The 19,736-nt window shown below is 51.4% G+C and overlaps 1 protein-coding gene across 1 annotated transcript; it reads left to right on the forward strand.

Moving 5' to 3' along the window:
* The first annotated feature begins 5,482 nt into the window (after positions 1–5,482).
* On the forward strand, positions 5,483–18,832 carry LRRC15 (leucine rich repeat containing 15). Its single transcript, XM_040484949.1, has 2 exons — positions 5,483–5,563; positions 13,415–18,832. Exon 2 carries the CDS (start codon positions 13,420–13,422, stop codon positions 15,172–15,174), a length of 1,755 nt encoding a protein of 584 aa, XP_040340883.1. The 5' UTR covers positions 5,483–5,563; positions 13,415–13,419; the 3' UTR covers positions 15,175–18,832.
* The last annotated feature ends 904 nt before the right edge of the window (positions 18,833–19,736 follow it).

The raw sequence follows: 19,736 nt of genomic DNA on the forward strand, positions 1-19,736 counted from the left end.
TTTCATGACCTCAGCTCCCTGGGTTCTATGCATATTAACTAGACTTGGGAAACATGCATGGGTGGGAGGGATAGACCTCTTTGAAGCCCCAAGGCAACCCCGGCCCTTCCGGTTCTAGGGGAGGGGAGGGGGGCCTGGAAAGTGAGCCCTGAGGTTTATAGGGCCTGTGGGTGGTGAATCAGGCTCTTACTTTCACCAGGAGATCTCACTTCTGGGGGCTGACTGGGGCCATTTTGCTTTCTCAGTAGCAAAGAACGTGCTGCTCCATGAAAGAGGGGTTCTCGGTGAGCTAAAGCTCACAGGTCCTGTAGCTGGATCCCCAGTCTGGAGAACTGGTCCTTCCTGCATGGGCTGCTTACTGTCTTGAAATCCATGTCCTGTCATGAACACCAGAGAGGATGGTAGGAGTGCTTTGGAAACTGGATGCCCTGTGGACAGCCAAGGGTCCTCCATTAAATCTGAAACTCCTGCCATACTATGCTTCCTGCAGTGTGGCTCTGACTGTGCCTCTACTCTCCTCCCAAACCCTCGGTGTCTCCCTACTGCCTGTAAGGGACCTCATGTTCCTCAGGGAGGCGTCCCAGCCCTCTCCAAGAAGACCTGCCACAAAGCCTAGGCTCAGAGTTTTTGGAGAGCCCCCTCTCCTTGCTCTGATTCAATGGTTTTCCTTAACTCGCTGCTCTCATATTTCCAGATCCTGCTCATCCTTGAAGGCCACCTTCTTCACGAAACTCAAATGCATCCACATTTATCCAACTTATGCTGAGGACTTCACGTCCCTTGACTTCTTGAAATCCTTACTCTAATTTAAACATGGCCACACTCCTATCTGCAAGAGTTAAGTGAGTATAAGCACACAGTGGGAGGGAAAGCATACAACGCACGTCCAGCGTTTGAATTTTGGTTCTGTCACTTAGAGTGTGATCTCAGGGAAATTAGTTAACTGCCCCGAGCCTTAGTTTTCTTATTCTAAAACAGGGACAGTTACTCCCACTCACAAGATTATTGGTAGATCAGTGGCTCTCAGCTCTGTGCGTGTGTGGGTGGGTGGGTGTGCATGCTCTAGCAACATGCATTTTTGGTTGTCTCAACTTGGGAGGGACACTAACGGTATCTAGTAGGTTGAGCCCAGGGATACTTTAAGCATCCTATGATACAGGCACATCTCACCTTTTTTTTTTTTTTTTACAAATTCAAGATTTGTGGCAACCCTGCATCAAACAAGTCTATGGGTGCCATTTTTCCAATAACATTTGCTCACTTCATGTCTCTGTGTCGTGTTTTGGTAATTTTTGCAATATTATAACTTTTTCGTCATTATTATATTTGTTGTGGTGATCTCTGATCCGTAATCTTTAATCTACTATGGTAATTGTTTTGGGGATCCACAAACCACACCCACATAGCATGGTGGACTTAATCCATAAATGTATGTGTTCTGACTGCTTCACTGACTAGCTGCTCCCCCCATCTGTCTTCCTCCTTTTGAGCCTCCTAATTCCCTGACCCATAGCAATATTGAAATTAGGACAATTAACTGCCCTCACATTGGCCGCTAAGTGTTCAAGTGAAAGGAAGAACCACACGTCTCTTGCTTTAAATCAAAAGCTAGAAATGATTAAGCTTCATGAGGAAGGCATGCCGAAAGCTGAGACAGGCTGTAAGCTTGGCCTCTAGTGCCAAAGAGTTAGCCAAGTTGTGAATGCAAAGGAAAGTTCTTGAAGGAAAATTAAAAGTGCTACTCCAGTGAGCACATGAATGATAAAAAAAAAAAAAAAAAAAAAGCAAAACAGCCTTACTGCTGATATGGCGAAAGTCTGAGTGGTCTGGATAGAAGATCAAACCAGCCCCAATATTCCCTTAAGCCAAAGCCTAAGCCAGAGCACGGCCCTAACTCTCTTCAATCCTATGAAGCTGAGAGAAGAGAGGAAGCTGCACAATTAAAGATTGAAGCTAGCAGAGGTTGGCTCATGAGGTTTAAAGAAAGAAGCCGTCTCCATGATATAAACGTGCAAGGTGAAGCAGGAAGTTTTCCAGAAGGTCTAGCTTGGATAATTAATGAAAGTGGCTGCACTAAGCAACAGATGCTCAATGTAGACGAAATAACCTTCTCTTGAAAGAAGATGCCATCTAGGACTTTCACAGCTAGAGAGGAGCAGTCAATGCCCGGCCTCCGAACTTGAAAGCACAAGCTGACTCTTTGGTGACTTGAAGTTGAAGCCAGTGCTCAGTTACCATGCTGAAAATCCTAAGGCCTTTAAGAATTGTGCTAAATCTGCTCTCCCTGAGCTCTGTAAATGTAATAACAGCACCGGGATGACAGCACATCTGTTTACAACGTGTTTACTGAATACTTTAAGCCCACTGTTGAGACCTACTGCTCAGGAAAAAAAAAGATTCTTTTAAGAATATGACTGCTCATGGACAAAGCACCTGGTCACCCAAGAGCTCTGTTGGAGAGGGGAAATGAGGTGTTCATGTTTGCTAGCCCGACATCCATTCTGCAGGGCACGGGTCAAGGAGTCATTTCTACTTTCAAGTCTTAGTCCTAAAGAAATACATCTCAGAAAGCTTTACCGTCGTAGTGATTCCTCTGATGGATCCGGGCAAAGTACACTGAACACCTTCTGGCAAGGCTTCACCGTTCTAGATGCCATGAAGAACATTCATGATACATAGGAGGAAGTCAAAATACCAACATAAACGGGAGTTTGGAAGAAGTTGATTCCAACCCTCATGGACGACTTTGAGGGCTCAAGACTCCCGTGCAGGAAGGAACTGCCGATGTGGTAGAAGTAGCAGAGAACCAGAATCACAAGTGGAGCCTGAATATGGGACTGATTGCTGCAACCTCTTGATAAAACTTGAATGGATGTGGGGCGCCTGGGTGGCGCAGTCGGTTAGGCGTCCGACTTCAGCCAGGTCACGATCTCGCGGTCCGTGAGTTCGAGCCCCGCGTCGGGCTCTGGGCTGATGGCTCAGAGCCTGGAGCCTGTTTCCGATTCTGTGTCTCCCTCTCTCTCTGCCCCTCCCCCGTTCATGCTCTGTCTCTCTCTGTCCCAAAAATAAATAAACGTTGAAAAAAAAAATTAAAAAAAAAAACTTGAATGGATGAGAAGTGGCTTCTTAGGGATGAGCAAAGAGGGTGGTTCCTTGAGATGGAAGAGACTTCTGGTGAAGATGCTGTGAAGATGGTTGAAATGATAACAGAGGATTGAGAATATTACATAAACTTAGTTGATAAAGCAGTGGCAGGGTTTGAGAGGTCTGACTCTGATTTTAAAGGAAGTTCTGTGCGTAAACTGCTATCAAACAGCACCTACGTGTTCCAGAGAAATTTTTTGTGAAAGGAAGTGGCAAACTCCATTGTTGCTTTGTCTTAAGAAGTCACCAGTGGCCACGGTTTTCAGCAGCCACCACCCTGACAAATCAGCAGCCGCCCACACTGAGGCATAAGTTCCTATCAGCAAAAACATTATGACTTGCTGAAAGCTCGGATGATGGTTAGCATTTTGAAAAAAAATCTTTTCTACATTTATTTATTTTTGAGAGACAGAGCACAGTGGGGGAGGGGCAGAGAGAGAATGAGACACAGAATCCGAAGCAGGCTCCAGGCTCTGAGCTGTCAGCACAGAGCCCGATGCGGGGCTTGAACTCACAGACCGCAAGATCATGACCTGAGCCGAAGTTAACTGACTTGAGCCACCCAGACGCCCCGATGGTTAGCATTTTTTAGCAATGAAGTATTTTGAAATTAAGGTATGTGCATTGTTTTAGACATGATGCTATTGTGCACTTAACAGACTACAGTAGAGTGTAAAGGCAACTTTACACGTGCTAGGAAACTAAAAAATTCATTTGACTTGCTTTACTGTGATACTGGCTTTATTGTGGTGGTCTGAAACTGAACCCACAATATCTTTGAGGAATGAATGTACCTGGGACAGCTCCCCACAGTAAAGAATCCTCTGGCCCCAAATCTCAGTAGTGGCAACATTTAGAAACCCGGTATAGATAAAATACTGTAGAGATGTAATAAGGTGCCTGTGGGCTCTATGGTTCACAGTAGGTGCTTCGTAAACGTCCGTCCTTCTCTCAGCTCTTCACGGGCAAGAAAAGTATCTGATTCATCCCTGTGTGGACCTCGGCAGCCAGTGCAGAGTGGCTGAATGTTAGAATCAGGAAGGAAAGAAAGAAGGTAAAGAGGGGATATTTTTATTCTTCCAGGTTCTACAAAAAGGCGGTTGACAGCTTCAGTTTGGGGAGGTGAAGGTGCCTGGTTAGTAAGAGGGAGGGGGTTCTCCACACAGACTGTTATTTGGAAGGGAGGTTGGTCGTTGAAGAACCAGGGCTTGGTGATCCCTCCAAGCGGTGCCTGCCCCTCTTGGGCTCATGTCACTTAATGGACAGGGTGCTTTTTGTTTCTGGCTCTGAATCATGGTGCCACCAGTGAGGAGGAATGTGACATGATTCAGGCTGTAGGGCTTGACCATCGCAAGCCACCCAAGTGACTATTTCGGTAATAACACTATGCAGTTTTATATCTTCCTTTCATCGCCCATCTCAAAGCACAGTGCAAACATTAATTAAGGCTCCTGGCATTCCATGAGGCATTGTGTGTAAATATCACTCTCCCCACTGGGCTGAAAAGGTAAACTGAGCCAGGGAAGGGCACGTGGCTCAGCCCAGCGCAGTTCCTGCCTTATTGAGGCTGCATCTTGGAGAAGATGCTAGGGTTTGGCTGCCTCCTCACCCCATAAACTATGACTTCTTTCTCTTCTTCCCCAGGTCCTCTTGGTGATACCAAGAACAGAAATGGTTTCTTGTCCCCCACTAGGGCAGCCGGGAGTGGGCTCCAATGCAGAGGTGAAGGTCACAGGGAGCCTCTCATTCTTAAATATGCCCCTTGACCGCAAGCCCCTATCTCTGCGGGGCGGCAGCCAGGGAGCAGAAGTTGATATCAGAAGGGAAATGAAACTTTGTTTTTGGGGGGGTGGCACGGTTGGGGGCTACTTTATCTCTCTTTGGAACTTAAATGCTTTTCCCACCATGTTAACAAATAAGCAAATTGGGTTAGGCACAGAAGAGTGTTCCTTGTATTATTCTTGCAAATTATCCGTAAATTTGAAATTACTTCCGAATTTCAAAGAAAAAGGGAAAAAAAAAATCAATGCACGGAGCTTTCCCAGAGCCGAAATGGCCAAGGCAGTGACTGAGTCCCAATGGAACATTGGAGGCAGGAGGAGAACGTGTTCTGTAAAAAAAAAAAAAAAAAAAAAAAAAAAAAAAAAAAAAAAAGAAAAAAAAAAAAAACACAACTAAATCATGCAGGAGAAGCCCCCGCACCCTGCATCTCCGAGGAGGCTGTGCCCACGGCTGGGCCGCCCGCCGGCCCCGGCCCCTCCCCGCCACCGCGCCGACACTGCCCCCGGCGGTGACTCACGCCAGGACCGTTTAAATACGGGGAGTGCCGGGTCCGCCGCACTCATGCTGCCGCCTTGAGCCGGCCGCGTCCTGCTCTCGGGCTCCCTCTGGTCGACGGCTGGCGGGCGCCGAGCTGCTGGTAAGTGGGCAGGCCGGCCGCCGCGCCCTCCCTCCCTCCCTCCCTCCTGCCGGCCAGCGCCCCGGCTCTGTCCCCCACCTCGCGTCCGGGCCGGCCGGTGTCCCGGGGAGAGGCTGGCGGGGTGCCTGGGGATGCTCTCCGGAGGGGGCCAACCCCCGCGAGCCTGGGGCCACCCGCCCCCTGCCCCACTTACCCTTACCGCCCCATGAGGTCAGTCTGCGGTGCTGCCCAGGTAGTTTTCAGATGCCCCGAAAGTTAACTAAACTATCCCTGGGACTGTGCTATTAGGGGAAGAAGTTCCCTTTTTCCAAGGTTCGGGTTATTTCGAACCCGCGTCCTTTCCCCCGGCACTTACTGTGGTGGCCGCCAGTGGCCTGCCCGGCGTGTGGGTCTGTCCAGGACCAGTGGAGGGTTTCCCAGAAGACAGATCTGTCCTCTTTTCCGGGCCTTATCATTGCTACAAAAGGGGCTTTAGCAGAAGTGCCCGCCCAGTTCGGATCTCCAATTTGGATTTCGGCTGTGGACTGAGCATCGTTTCGGGGTCTAAGTTTGTGTGTGGCTTAGGCGGCCGGCAGCCTTGCCCTCTGGCCAGCCAGATGTGTCTGGGGGTGGCCGGGGCTGCTGGCTCTGAGCTGGGAGTCGGGGCTGGGTGTGCATGTAAAATCCTGTGACTGAGGCACCCTTACCCGCATCTCTGCTCAAATGTAGAGGCAGGAGTGGGGCCACGGGACCAACTGTGGAAAAGCAGAATTTTCTAGAGCTTCCCCCCTGTGCTGAAGTGTAAGAGAGCCAGTCTACCCCAGGGCCAGATGTATTACCTCAGGGTAGGCCTCGATGCTCTTGGATTAAGGTGTCACTAAGACTGAAGGTGCCAGCACCTTCTGGGATTATAGCACTGGATCTCCAGCGACTCCCAGATACGCTGGTGCCACCGTCTCCATAATTTAGAAATTCTCTAACGGCTGTCACTTCTTTCACTGCACTGATGGGACATCGGGGGTACAGTCAGGACCGGACAGTCCCATTTGCCTGTGGTCTTGAGTCAGTGGGTGGGCTCGGCAGTGATGAGACAGGCCTGGGAGAGAGGTCAGGGCCGGGGGTGGGGGGCGGGGGGTGGGGGGGTGGAGCGTTGTGAACAGACCCTGCAGAAAGTCAGGGCACTGGAGGCTACCTGGGCTTGCTCCGTAAATGCCAGGGGTAGTGGGCTGCGGATGGGAGTAGTTCCAGATGCCGAGACATAAGGAGAGATGGGGGAGAAGCTGTCCCCACTCGGTCCTGCCAGCACATGCTCCCGAGGCTGTGATTACACATGGCAAATTGCTTCCCTAAATCCCGACCACGAACGAATGACTATAACTTCTGGTTTCACTGCCTCTCTGGGGCTTTTGGGACATAGGATTTAGAAACGTTTTCCAAGATGTTTTGTTGAGAGGTTCATCCATTTCTGTCTGTTTTGGGTCCCCTGGGGGTCACCCCGAGCAGGGGGCTGTAGCCGGTGGCTTCTTTCATAAAAGCGTCCGTCGGTCGAGTGGGAGCTTCTCCCCTGCTCGGCTGGCAACTTTGTTAGTATCTCCTGCCCCTTCCTGCGAGCTAATTACAGGCCTGCTTTGGCCTCTGCAGGAAGCCCTACCTCCCCTAACCCTGGGGCTGGAAAGGACTTGCTTTTTCTTACTCATGTTCATTTTTAAACAAGTGAAGAATGTTTTGGCTTTGAAGGACCAGGAGAGATGGGGTCAACAATCGAGTCAGGTGGGGGATGAGCCTTGGGGCTCCAGCATGCTTTGTGTTTGGGGTAGAGCATTCCTAATTTGGGCAAAACCCCGAGGGGGCTGTGTGTTCAGATTATGGGATTAATCCTTTCTGGCAACCCCTTCTGTCCCTGCCTTCTGCTCTTCCAGGCCACTCAGGTGAAATTGAGCCAACATAGCATCAGAGCAGCCTTAAGGAAGGAATCCCTCAAACAATGCAGGCTGGGAGTAGGGAGGGGTACTTGATCTTGGTTAATAATGCTGGGCAGCTGGAGGGTGGATTGCATGTGAGCCTGAGATCATTTTAGGACAGAGGGAGTAAAGCCACCTCTTCCCCCCTTTCAGGCACTGCCAGACACATGGTGGATAAGGTCCTGAAGCCTCGTGATAAGGTTCAGGGGCTCACCAAGCTCTACAGTTAGGCAGAGTCCTGATCTGGATGTCAGGAATCTTCAACTGACTGTATGACCTTGAACAAGTCCGTTCCTCCTCTGGGCCCCTTAGTTTTCCCGTCTACAAAATGACCAGATGGTTTGACAGGATAGTCACAAAGCCCTTGCACCTCCGATGTCCTGGGCTCTAAGTGCTGCTTTTGGAAATAACTTGTACTGCTACGTTCAAATTAGCACAAATCTCAGATTTCTGACAGCGGTGACGAAAGGGCCAGGGAAGGGAATATTGGTAGAGGTCTCTGGGCGAGGTCTGTGATTTGGCCTTCAGCCTCCTTGGTCCTGAGTTCAGTCTCTCTGTTCTTGGCAGGAAATGACACAGGTCAGGAGTATGTATCTGAGCTGGGCTAGACCCCAATGAGTGCTTCTGAGTATAGACCATGGACACCTACATCAGTGTCCCTTGGGGAATTTCTTAAACTCTGCAGAGTCTGGGGCCCACCCAGGCCTAGGAATCAGGATCTCTGTGGGTGGAGTCTCAAGAGATCCTGGTTTTACTCAACAGCAGAACAAACAGTAACTATCAGTGACATTTATTGGGTACTCATTCTGTGCCAAGAACGACTCTCAGTGCTTTGTGGGTAGGATTCATTTAATCCCCACAGCTGCAATGCTACTTCTATTCAACAAGCATCCCAGGATCTTCCAGGTGATTTTTATCTACTTATTTGGGGTGTAGGGTGGTTACCCCCCGTTTAGTGCAATGGGGACGTCTGGATGCACTGAGCCTCTCAATCAGTGGCTTTAAGCCCATTGACCAAGCACTGACGAGCAACTTGATAGAGGCTGATACTGGCTGGAGGGGGTGGCAGAGTTGCTGGGGGTGGGGGAAGACAACCCCTCAACAGCTCCAAGCCTGACATCTCCCTTGGCTGGATGGGGCAACATGTCACTGCAGGTGAGGCCATGCTTAGGGGAAGACCTCTGTGGGGAGAGGGCACAGCCAGGGAAGGAGATCTTCTCTCGGGTCCTCAGTTTCCCCGGGTGCACTGGAGGGGTTCAGGACCAGAGGCTCCCCAATCCCATGAAATGGCTCTTGGCTATTTGAAGATGCACTGATTAAGAAGCGGGGTTGCCCTGCCTGGGAAACTTCTGCAACAAGGTAGACCTGAAAAGATGAGTATGAGTTCCTCAGTCTTGGCATGAAGGGGTTAGGCCAGGTAGCGTTGCCGGCCGTTCAGGGTAACCTGCATGGTCTATGGAAGGGAGGGTAGGTGAATGGTGGGGCTTCAGGCCAGATTTCCTTTCTGTCTCCAGTCAGAAGATATCAGAGCTATCAAGGGCCCTTGGAAGTCTTTACAGGAGGCCTGGAGAATGTACCCAAACTCTCACTCCAGTTTAACATCAAGACCAGCGTCGCACATCTGTCTCCCAGGCTTTTTCCAGAAGTTTGCTCCGTGGCATTGCAATAAGAAGGCATCTCCTCCCAGGGAACCTCATGTTTAGGGGATGTGAATGATGGTAATAAACCAAAAAAGTGCCAACCCACCAACCAACAAAGCCCAGGGCTTCAACGCTAATTATGTGTTCACTCATGAGTCACAGGCAGTTCTTGCTGAAGAGACTCACAAAGCGCCTGGGCCAAGTGCTTCTACTCCTGGGGAGGGACCGCGTCGGGGTGTCCGGGTGAGCTGCCTGTCCGTCTGCTTGGCTTACTGAATTCCTGGGCCGGCGACAGACCCCGGGCTGTCCCTCCTCCTAGGACAGGGGCTGGGCTGAGTCGCTGCAGTGACTGAGGACGCCTTTGGCCGCCTGGAGGAGGAGGGTATAATTAGGGTAGCTTTGTGGGTCTTTAACTGGCATTTGTCACGGCTGCCAAGCAGCACCGGGCAGCGTGTGCTATTAGGCTGCTGTGTGCCGGGCTCCTGAGCACGCCCGCAGCACTCGCTGGCTGGCCAGCCCCGCGCCTGTGGCCCTTCCGTCCCCTCCGTCCCCTGAGGGCTCTGTAGCTGGGTTGGAGGTGGGCCCTCTGGAGGTCCTCTGGAGCAGTCGGTGCCTTGTGGCGGGAACAAGTGCTGGAAAACAGGAAGCTGCTGCGTGTGGCGCTGGGGCGGACCCCGCAGACATAAGGATTTATAAGAAGGAAAATCTGCAAATTCTTGCAATGTTTGTCAAGCTGAGTGTGGTCCATTTTGAACAACAGTGGCTCTGTTCCCATAAGAGAATTATCTTTTCTCTCTTCTTCTCAAGCCGTGAGGCACCCTCCCCTGGCCCTGGGCCCTCCCTGAGACTGGCATGACGCCCTCCCCACCTCCCCCCGCTCCAGCTGGGGAATGCAGACTCAGGGAAGGTCTGAGATGGCTTCCTCAGAGGGCATCTCATCCCGCACCCTCACTTACAGGTGGGGAAATCTGACAGGGACTGCCTTGGACTTGCCAGGTTGTGGGCACTTAAGTTAGTCCCCGACATTGGGACCACGGCACCATTTTGAAGCATGGTGAGCATAGAAGTAGACATTAAAAATAAATGAAGCACATCGCATTACCAGGAGTATTTAGAGCTTCTCCTTTTTTTTTTTTTTAATTTTTAATGTTTATTTATTTTTGAGAGAGAGACAGAGGCAGAGCATGAGGGGGGGAGGGGCAGAAAGAGAGGGAGACACAGAATCCGTAGCAGGCTCCAGGCCCTGAGCCGTTGGCACAGAGCCCGACGTGGGGCTCAAACCCACAGACTGTGAGTACCTGACCTGAGCTGAAGTCGGACGTTTAACCAACTGAGACACCCAGGTGCCCCATTTTGTTAAGCCAGTCCAAGGGGTTAAGTCTTTCACACACACACATACCAAGGAGATGGGCAAACACCCACACCTGTCCACACAGACCCTTGGGAGCACAGGCACAATTAGCTGGGTATATGGATCTCACATCCTTGCTCTGGACTCGGCCTTAGAATCCCCAAATCTTGGGGGATAGCCAGGACATCAGCTGTCATCCAGTTCAATACCCTCCCAGCTGTAGGAATCTCCCCTCCAGCATCCTTTCCAGAGAGTTGGTCTGCCTCTGCTTGAACACTTCCAGTGATGGGGAGCTTACTAACGCCATGGGTTGTCCATTCTGATTCAGACAGTAGTGAGCTGAAATGTGCTCCCCTAAAATTGCTGCACACCACTTTTGACCTCTGGAGCCACAGTAAGGCTGCCTTCTGTGTCCCAGGGCAGTCCTTCATGTATTCTTGGCAAGTGCTTATAGCCTCCTCCTATCTTCTTCCAGGTATCTATCCACAGTTCCTTCAACGGGTGCTCGGAGGTTCTCATTTCTAGGTCCCCTCACCGTCCTCTTACCCCTCTCTACAGGGCCTTCAAGGGACCAGTTTGTTATTGGCCTTCTTGAAGCTGGGGCACAGAAGCACAGGTGTGGCCTGATGAGGGCCGTGTAGAAGAAGACCATCACTTTCTTTGTTCCACACTTAATACTTCTGTTAATGCAGGCTAAGATCAACATTAGTTTTTCTGGCCAGTCTTCTTTCTCTGCTACTATCAATAAAAAGTCTTAAGTCTTTCCCCTGGGGTGGATGTTGAGTCACTTTTTCTGTGCCCCCTGTTTAGGCTGTTCATTTTCTACCCTTAAGTTCTGGACCTTCTTTTGTCTATACAAACTTGTGCTTCTGGATGTGTCTATAGCTTCATCGGACCCCATTCCTCTGCATCTAGACTCTGGTGGCCAAGTTTTTCTTTCTTTCTTTTTGCCAACACGTTACATAGTTACTCAAGTCCTTAATGCAAAAATACACCAGGTCGGGGGCTTGGATGGGCTGTGAATAAATGAAAAATCAAGGTCTGGGTGGGGAGAGATAAACTTGGGTTCTGTCCTCAGAGTAGGCTTGTTGAGAGGGCAGGAAAAGGGTGCACTGAGTTAAGGCCAGGTTGGGAAGCCTGGATTATTCTGAGTTATGGGCCAGACTTTGGACTCCATGAGTTCAGGAAGAGAGGCTAGAGAAATACCTTCCCCACCCAGCCAGTTTATGCCTCACATGCCATCATTTCAGATTCCTTGCTCTGACCTGTATTGCATTGCAATAACACTCAGAGCACTCACCCAAGAATCTGGAGGTCCCGGATTTGAGCTCTGAGCCTCAGTTTCCCTGCTTCCTTCATCCCCAGAAAATAGTGGGGATGTATGATCAGCCGTTCTTTGCCTTTGGAAGTTAGAGACCCCTTTGAACCTCAGTTGGAAGTTACAGATACTGCTTTACACATACTCAGAAATCTCTAATCCCCTTGAGTAAGATTTCCAAGATTAAAAACACTTTGAGGCCTTCCTGCCTCCATGAGTCTATAGAGTCCAAGTCGTGGATGACCTTGAACAACCGCACGCATTTGCACAACACTGTGCAGGACACCCCCACATCCATTCTTCTGTTTGCTCCTCCCAGCGGCCTCAAGAAGGGGCAGAGGCTATCCTCCCAATTTAACACACGAGAAAGCTGAGCTTGAAGGTTTCAAGTTTCCTTTCAGGTCAAACAGCTAGTCAGTGGTTCTTAACTCTACGTAGGGCTCAGTGCCCACAGCTCATGGCTCCACCACATTGTATACGTTATATATCTAATTATATATATATATATATGTACACATATCTGTTTATGTATCACTTCTGACCTCTGATCTTAAATCACCTCTGACCTCAAATATCCAACCTTTCATGGGTTTGGGCTCCGTTCCCAGATCAGCACCATGCTCTATGGGAGCATATGGCCCTACCACCTTTCAGCTCAAAGTGCGTCCCAAGTTTTCTGGGACTTACTCAAGGCCACTCAATGTTTCTTTGTGGAAACTGGAACTACCCAGAAGGTAGACCCCAGGCATTGGCTCCTTCCAGAGAGACAGAAAGTGGCATAGATAATTTCCTTTCACTGGGAAGGGTTTGAATTAAAGCCGGAAGGGGTACCGAAGGGCCAGGTTGTGAGTGGTGGTGATGGGGCAGGGTAGTGCCGGGAAGTGCCAGGCAGAGGAAAAGCTGAACTTGCCCTCTCGTCCTTTCTGCCAGATCAGCAGCGCATCCCACCTTTGTTGCCTGCTGCTGCTTTCCCAGAAGAGGTCCATGTTTGTGGTCTTAGCATCTTCTGCCAGGTCTCATTTCCTATCTGCTCCTCCCCAGGAGGTCATGTTCAACCAGCAAGTTAGTTGCGCTGTGAGGGATACAAGGATGCGTCTGATCCAGGGGGCTGGATCCAGGGTACAACCCAGACAAGATACTGTTCCTGCCTGAAGGAATCTCTGGGGATGAATGATGAACATCCCTGCCCTTGAAAACCTTATTGACTAGAGAGGGACAGAGACCGGGACGCAACGAATTCCGAACGAGGCCAGCTGTGGCATGGCCATAATGGACACTGGGAAGACCACCTGCATGGGAGGGTAACTAATGCTGACTCACAGAATCTGGGGAAAGCTTCCTAGAGGCGACTGCATTTGAGCTAGACTTGGAAGTATGGGGAAGATTTAGATGAGGACAAATTCCTCCGGGTGGGGGAATTGCTTGGCATGTGGGAAAGGTGAAGAGGCTTGCTGACCGGACCGTAAGTAGCATATGGCAGGGCATGTGGTTGTGGGGTTCAAAGGCAAGCCGGTGTTTGGCACCAAAGGTTGACATGGGCTTAAAAATAACAGCAGTGTTGGTGAGATGACCCTGACTCACGTGTGCTCTCTCCCCTTGCAGAGGCCATGTCGCTGAAACATTACCTTCTTTTGCTGGTGGGCTGCCAAGCCTGGAGTGCAGGGCTGGCCTACTATGGCTGCCCAACTGAGTGTACCTGCTCCAGGGCCTCCCAGGTGGAGTGCACTGGGGCACGCATCGTGGCAGTGCCCACTCCCCTGCCCTGGAACGCCATGAGCCTGCAGATCCTCAACACGCACATCACTGAACTCAACGAGTCCCCATTCCTCAACATCTCAGCCCTCATTGCCCTGAGGATTGAGAAGAACGAGCTGTCCCACATCATGCCTGGTGCCTTCCGTAGCCTGGGCTCGCTGCGTTACCTCAGCCTTGCCAACAACAAGCTTCAGGTGCTGCCTATTGGCCTCTTCCAGGGCCTGGACAACCTCGAGTCGCTCCTTCTGTCCAGCAACCAGCTGGTGCAGATCCAGCCGGCACACTTCTCCCAGTTCAGCAACCTCAAGGAGCTGCAGTTGCACGGCAACCACCTGGAATATATCCCTGATGGTGTCTTCGACCACCTGGTGGGCCTCACCAAGCTCAATCTCGGCAAGAATAGCCTCACCCATCTCTCGCCCAGGGTCTTCCAGCGCCTGGGCAACCTCCAGGTCCTCCGGCTGTATGAGAACAGGCTCTCAGAAATCCCCATGGGCACTTTTGATGGGTGTGGAAACCTCCAGGAGCTGGCCCTGCAGCAGAACCAGATTGGTATGCTCTCCCCTGGCCTCTTCCACAACAACCGTAACCTCCAGAAGCTCTATCTGTCCAACAACCACATCTCCCAGTTGCCCCCTGGCATCTTCATGCAGCTGCCCCAGCTCAACCGTCTCACTCTTTTTGGGAATTCCCTGAAGGAGCTCTCTCCGGGGATCTTTGGGCCCATGCACAACCTGCGTGAGCTTTGGCTCTACGACAACCACATCACTTCTCTGCCTGACAACGTCTTCAGCAACCTCCGCCAGCTGCAGGTCCTGATTCTCAGCCGTAACCAGATCAACTACATCTCCCCAGACGCCTTCAATGGGCTGGTGGAACTGCGGGAGCTGTCCCTCCACACCAATGCGCTTCAAGAGCTGGACGGGAATGTCTTCCGCATGTTGGTCAATCTACAGAACATCTCCTTGCAGAACAACCGCCTCAGACAGCTCCCAGGGAATATCTTTGCCAACGTCAATGGCCTCATGACCATCCAGCTGCAGAACAACCAGCTGGAGAACCTGCCCATGGGCATCTTCGATCACCTGGGGCACCTGTGTGAGCTGAGGCTCTATGACAACCCCTGGAGATGCGACTCAGACATCCTACCACTCCGCAGTTGGCTTCTGCTCAACAAGCCCAGGTTGGGGACAGATACTCTCCCGGTATGTTTCAGCCCACCCAGTGTCCGAGGCCAGTCCCTCATCATCGTCAGCGTCAGTGCCGCTGTCCCCAGTGTCCAGGTCCCAGTGATCCCCGAGGTGCCCAGCTACCCGGAAACACCACAGTACCCGGACACACCCAGCTACCCCGACACCACCCCCATCTCCTCCACTACTGAGTTCACCAGCTCTGTGGAGGACTACACCGACCTGACCACCGTTGAGGTCACCGATGACCGTGGTACGTGGGGCATGACCCAGGCCCAGAGCGGGCTGGCCATTGCCGCCATTGTCATTGGCATCATTGCCCTGGCCTGTTCCCTGGCTGCCTGCATCTGCTGTTGCTGCTGCAGGAAGAGGAGCCATGCGGTCCTGATGCAGATGAAGGCACCCAACGAGTGTTGAAGAGGCGGGCTGGAGGCGGGGCTGGGGGACAGTGGGACCACTGGAAGATCTGGGAATTTCATTGTTCCACCTCCACCCCTGGGTCCACAGAGCCATCCCCTGCTTCCTCTCTGCTCCCCAAGAGAAAGGCTCCCCCCCCCCCCCACTTTTTCCTGACCTGCCTGGTTCTCCTATAGAGAACTACAGGAGAATCAGCTCTTTCAGGGCCTTCATAACCACCAGGGAGATCGAACTGGCCATGGCAAAACCCCCCTGGGGTTTCTAATTCATGTCTAATTCACTCGAGAAGGCCCCTCTCCACAGCCTCACCAGCTTTCCTCCAAGAACAAGCTTCCCTGTGTCCACGGCCCTGCTGGCCTCTGTAGACTCCGTTCCCATGTCTGCTCACTTTGTGGGAATAGTTCTCCCCGGGGTCGGGGGGCAACTCCCCTCCCAAGTATGATGTAAGTTGATTCCCCTTCCTTCGCTTCCCACCCCCCCGCCGCCTGTGGCATGGCTGTCCCCTGTCCCCTGAAATGAAAGGTCTCCCTCAATGTTCTGCTCCTGAAGGCAGGGTGAGTTCTGTCCTCAAAGAAGGCTTCCACCCACTCAACTGGCTTCCTGAGAGTGGCCAAGCACCCTGGCTTTCGGATGCTGTGAAAGAGACAAGGAGGGACCATGTCGCTCAGTTCCTGTGGAGAGGGCCGCTGTCAACATCTCTCACGGGATCGTTATCTGGAAAAGGAAGAAGGGCACCAGTGCAATAAGTCAGCCTCGTGGAGAATACTTCTGAACTGCAGACTTTGCTTTGAAAATTTTGGTCCCTTGGGGAATAAGATCATGTAGAGTGTCTGCCCCCTAAAAACATTTAAAATCAGCTTATTGGTACTGGATGGAGAAAGCACCCAGGTACCAGGGGGCCCTTATGTTCACCCCTAGGGTTTTTCTCTTTTAACTTTTTATTGAAGTGTAGCATACGTACAGAAACGTGGGAGAGTGATCATGTAGAGTTGGATGGATCTTCACAAGCAGTTCATACCCGTGTAATCAACATCCACATCAAGAAACAGAGTATCACTAGTATCTTCGATCCTGGGCTTTAACTGGAGAATACAGGCTTTTGGAGATGGGTCCCCATGAGCCAAGCCAGCCCCTCACTGTCCCTGCCAGCCAGCCCTTGCAAAGGCCCAGCTGCCAGGGGTGGCGGAGAGGATGTGGGTACATTCCGGCCTAGACAGCAGATGTTATTAGATCCCCACGCCCCAAGGCACCCAGGATGGCCAGGTTAGAGGCATCTCGACTGCAGAAGACCTTTCTCTGCCTGCGAGCTGTCTGCTGCTGATCGGAGGCCCCTCTGCCTGGTCCTTTTATGGGCATGCTATGCCTTATATCTGTTTTTAATTTTCACTCCCCATTTGAGGGAAGTGAAATAGTTCAGAGATGAGATCCCTTAATTGAAAAGCCAAGTGTAATGGAACCCGGTAATCCTGTTAGTGTGGTAAAATCCCCCATCAGTCAGCTAGACACGGACGTTCATCACATACAGCAGGCAACATCAGGGCATACAGAGAGGTCACGCTGGGTCAGGGGGCTCTCTGGGACTCCTTGTGCCTGTGGCCTGGTTATGAGAGTGGAGTTGTTTGGTCCGGGGTTATAATAGTCACATAAATGCCTTCCTGTCACCCTTCCTGCTCCACACACATTCACACTGGTAAAGAAATTTTGCTCAGGGCAACTCACATCTTCGTCTGGACAACTGGTCTACCAGTTGAGAGGTAAAAACAGTGAAATGGAGAATTTCGGGTGCCTGTGTCTGCCCAGGAAAGAGCTGCAGTTGGGAAACCCTGACAGGCTCTTACTAGTTTCCTCTGTAGCACAAGATGAATGGGAAATCCCATGAGGCCTTAGCAGCACGGTGCTACCAGGTTCCCAACAAAAAGGGTCCATGAAGGGATGTGCTAACTAGTACACTTAGTAGTGTTATACTCTCTGTCCCAGAGAATCTGGGAGAGACAGGGCTTGTCAAAGGCAAAAGACATCTTCTCTCCAAGGTAAATCTGGGCCTCCAAAATGTTTTCAAAATATTTATAGCAACTTGTGGACAGGTACTGACACTTGCCGGAGCCTGAAAGGAAGTGAGCCCAGAGCTTGGGGCATGGGCATCATTCCACTGATGGTGCTGCCCTATTCGATCCTGGGGCCATCAGGGGAAGCGGCCTGCTTTCCTCCAGACAGGAAGCATGGTGTGGCACCGCCTCCGGTGTCTCGTTGTACAGTGCAAGTGGGCCAGAGATGGCAGGGAGGTGAGGAAGGAGTCATCTTCACCCAGTGTGTCCCCTTTACCTGACCCCTCTGGCTTGCCTGTCCCTTTCTTTCATCAGAGTGGCTTGGATGGAGCCACTGGGCCTCCAATTCTTCGGCAGGCGTCTTGGCCTCTCTGCACCATGTTGTCTGGTCAGGAAGCTACCAGAAAAGCTGGGTGGAGTTTCCTTTCCCACAAGACATTGCATTTGCTCACTTCTCAGCGCTGGAGCGAGCTGCTTTGTCCCCCAAGGTTGAGGTAGGGCACAGAGTTCACTTTAATTTTTCACCTTGCCGGTACTAGCAGCTTCTATTAATGTTAATGTTGCAGGAAAGATCATAAAAGCCAGTTAGAACCACTGTTTAGCGACGATGCTTACTTAAGTGTGTAGATACCCTTTAAAGCACTTAACGAGCATTTTCTTTTTAAACTTCACAACACCCTCGTGCATAGGTACTACCGTTATCCCTTTGAAATGGGTCTAAAATCACTTTCTTCCGCAACGTTATTCAGTGGGCTGTGGGTTTCCTTTCTGTCTTCAAACTTTGTACGAGACCTTGTGGCCTGTCCCGCGCTTTCATCAGTCGAGAGAATGGGAGTCACTTTCCTGTTGCTTCTTACAGTCCCAGGCATGGGAACCTCATGTGGTAGTGTGTGGACCAGAAGCCTGGTCGATACAGGAAAACATGAAGTTCGCCCGTCCCTTACAGAAAAAAGGCCCCTCTCATGGAAACTGTTGGGGCTGTGTGTGTGCTCTCTTCCTCTTTAGGAGTTAAGGGCGCAGCTCAGCTCTCAGGACTCTTCATGGGCAACAACACAAGTTCACAACCCTTCAGATGTCAGTGCAGAGCAGTTTCAGGAATCTGTTTCCAAACTCAGGAAGCTTCCGGAGAGCAGACAGCTAGAGATAACTAGGTAACTAGAGCCGGTAACCAGACGTTGGCTGTATCCCAGCCTTTAGCTACAAACCACTCCGAGCTCAGCCCACAGATCCTACGGTCAGAACCGAATCCAGGGTGCTGGGGAGGTGGTGGAGGGTCACTGGGGTTCGGAGAGGGGGGCCGGGCGGGTGCTTCTCTGGGCCGGACTCCTCCCAGCCTGGATCTCTCCTTCACCTACGGAGAGCTCCTTCTCACCAACCTGTTGCCTTCATGCTGCATTCAACAGTAGATCATATTCGCCTCGCTTAGAGAATCACTGCAAATAATCCCAGGTGCTTGGTGATGCGTTTAGAGATTTCTAGGCCCCCAGGGTTTTATAGAGTGTGAGCCCTGGTGGGCAGGGTTGGGGGGTCCAACTTCGCTGGACGCTGCCCGTAACAACCGTGGTGTACAGAATCAACAATAAATGGTATACACAGGACGCCTGTGCTCTCTATGGACGCCTTGGCTAAGGAATCTCACACCTGTTGATTCTACCCCTGTCACATGCGTGCAAGGCTGACCCAGACAGCCCCTGACAGAGAGTAGATTCCGAGCGGGGAAAAGGCCTTTCGAAAGTGAGGGGGAGCAAAAATGGAGTAACAAATGCTATCTATAGGCCACTGTGGCTGGAAGGAGTCTTAAGAATAGGCTCAACCTGAAGAAAGTGAGATCCAAGGGGGAAATGAGTTTCCCATAGTCACCTAGTGAACTCAGCTGAGCTTGGACTGCCGCGGGTCCCCAGACCCCCAGACTGGAGGTTCTATGTCACCAGAAAGGCCACGAAGTCCACTCAGCCTTCATTGACCGTGCACGTGCACACACACACGCACACGCACACACACAGACTCAGGCGGACAGGGCTCTCCTGCACACCTCAGGACTCCTATCAGTGTTGAGCACCAGGCTCGGTGACAGCCTGTGGGCTGTCAGAAGACACTAGCTCCCTCCAACGTGTCCAGGTGTCCCCAGGACTCGTTCAGGTCTCCAGATTGCAGGGGCTGCCATAGTGGCTGGCACAGTGCTTCAGAGAGGAATGACTGCTGTTCCTTTATCCCACTGCTATGCCCAATAAGGGAGCTTCAAACTGTATTTTCCCAGGCCCTTTTTAGCTCTTAGATCCCTTCTGCCAGGTGTAAGCTTGTCCCAGGAAGCTGGACCTGAATGGGGGTCAATAGTGTGCTCGTTGTGCTTCAATGACTTGGGGCAACGCTTGTCCTTCCTTCACCACTGGACCTGGCCTCTTAGACAAGTTTCTGGAGTTCTGGGTAATGGAAAAAGGGGTTAGAGTCTTTATCCCATTTCCCAGAAGGTCCCTAGAGTTCCTAATGCAAATCTCCCCTTCACACACACACATCAGC

The sequence above is a fragment of the Herpailurus yagouaroundi genome, unplaced genomic scaffold, assembly GCF_014898765.1.
Source record: "Herpailurus yagouaroundi ecotype Mexico unplaced genomic scaffold, PumYag 162, whole genome shotgun sequence".
Classification (NCBI taxonomy): domain Eukaryota; kingdom Metazoa; phylum Chordata; class Mammalia; order Carnivora; family Felidae; genus Herpailurus; species Herpailurus yagouaroundi.

Excerpts from the sequence above, each read along its gene's own strand:
- LRRC15 (XM_040484949.1), top strand. The coding sequence starts at position 13,420 with ATGTCGCTGAAACATTACCTTCTTTTGCTGGTGGGCTGCCAAGCCTGG.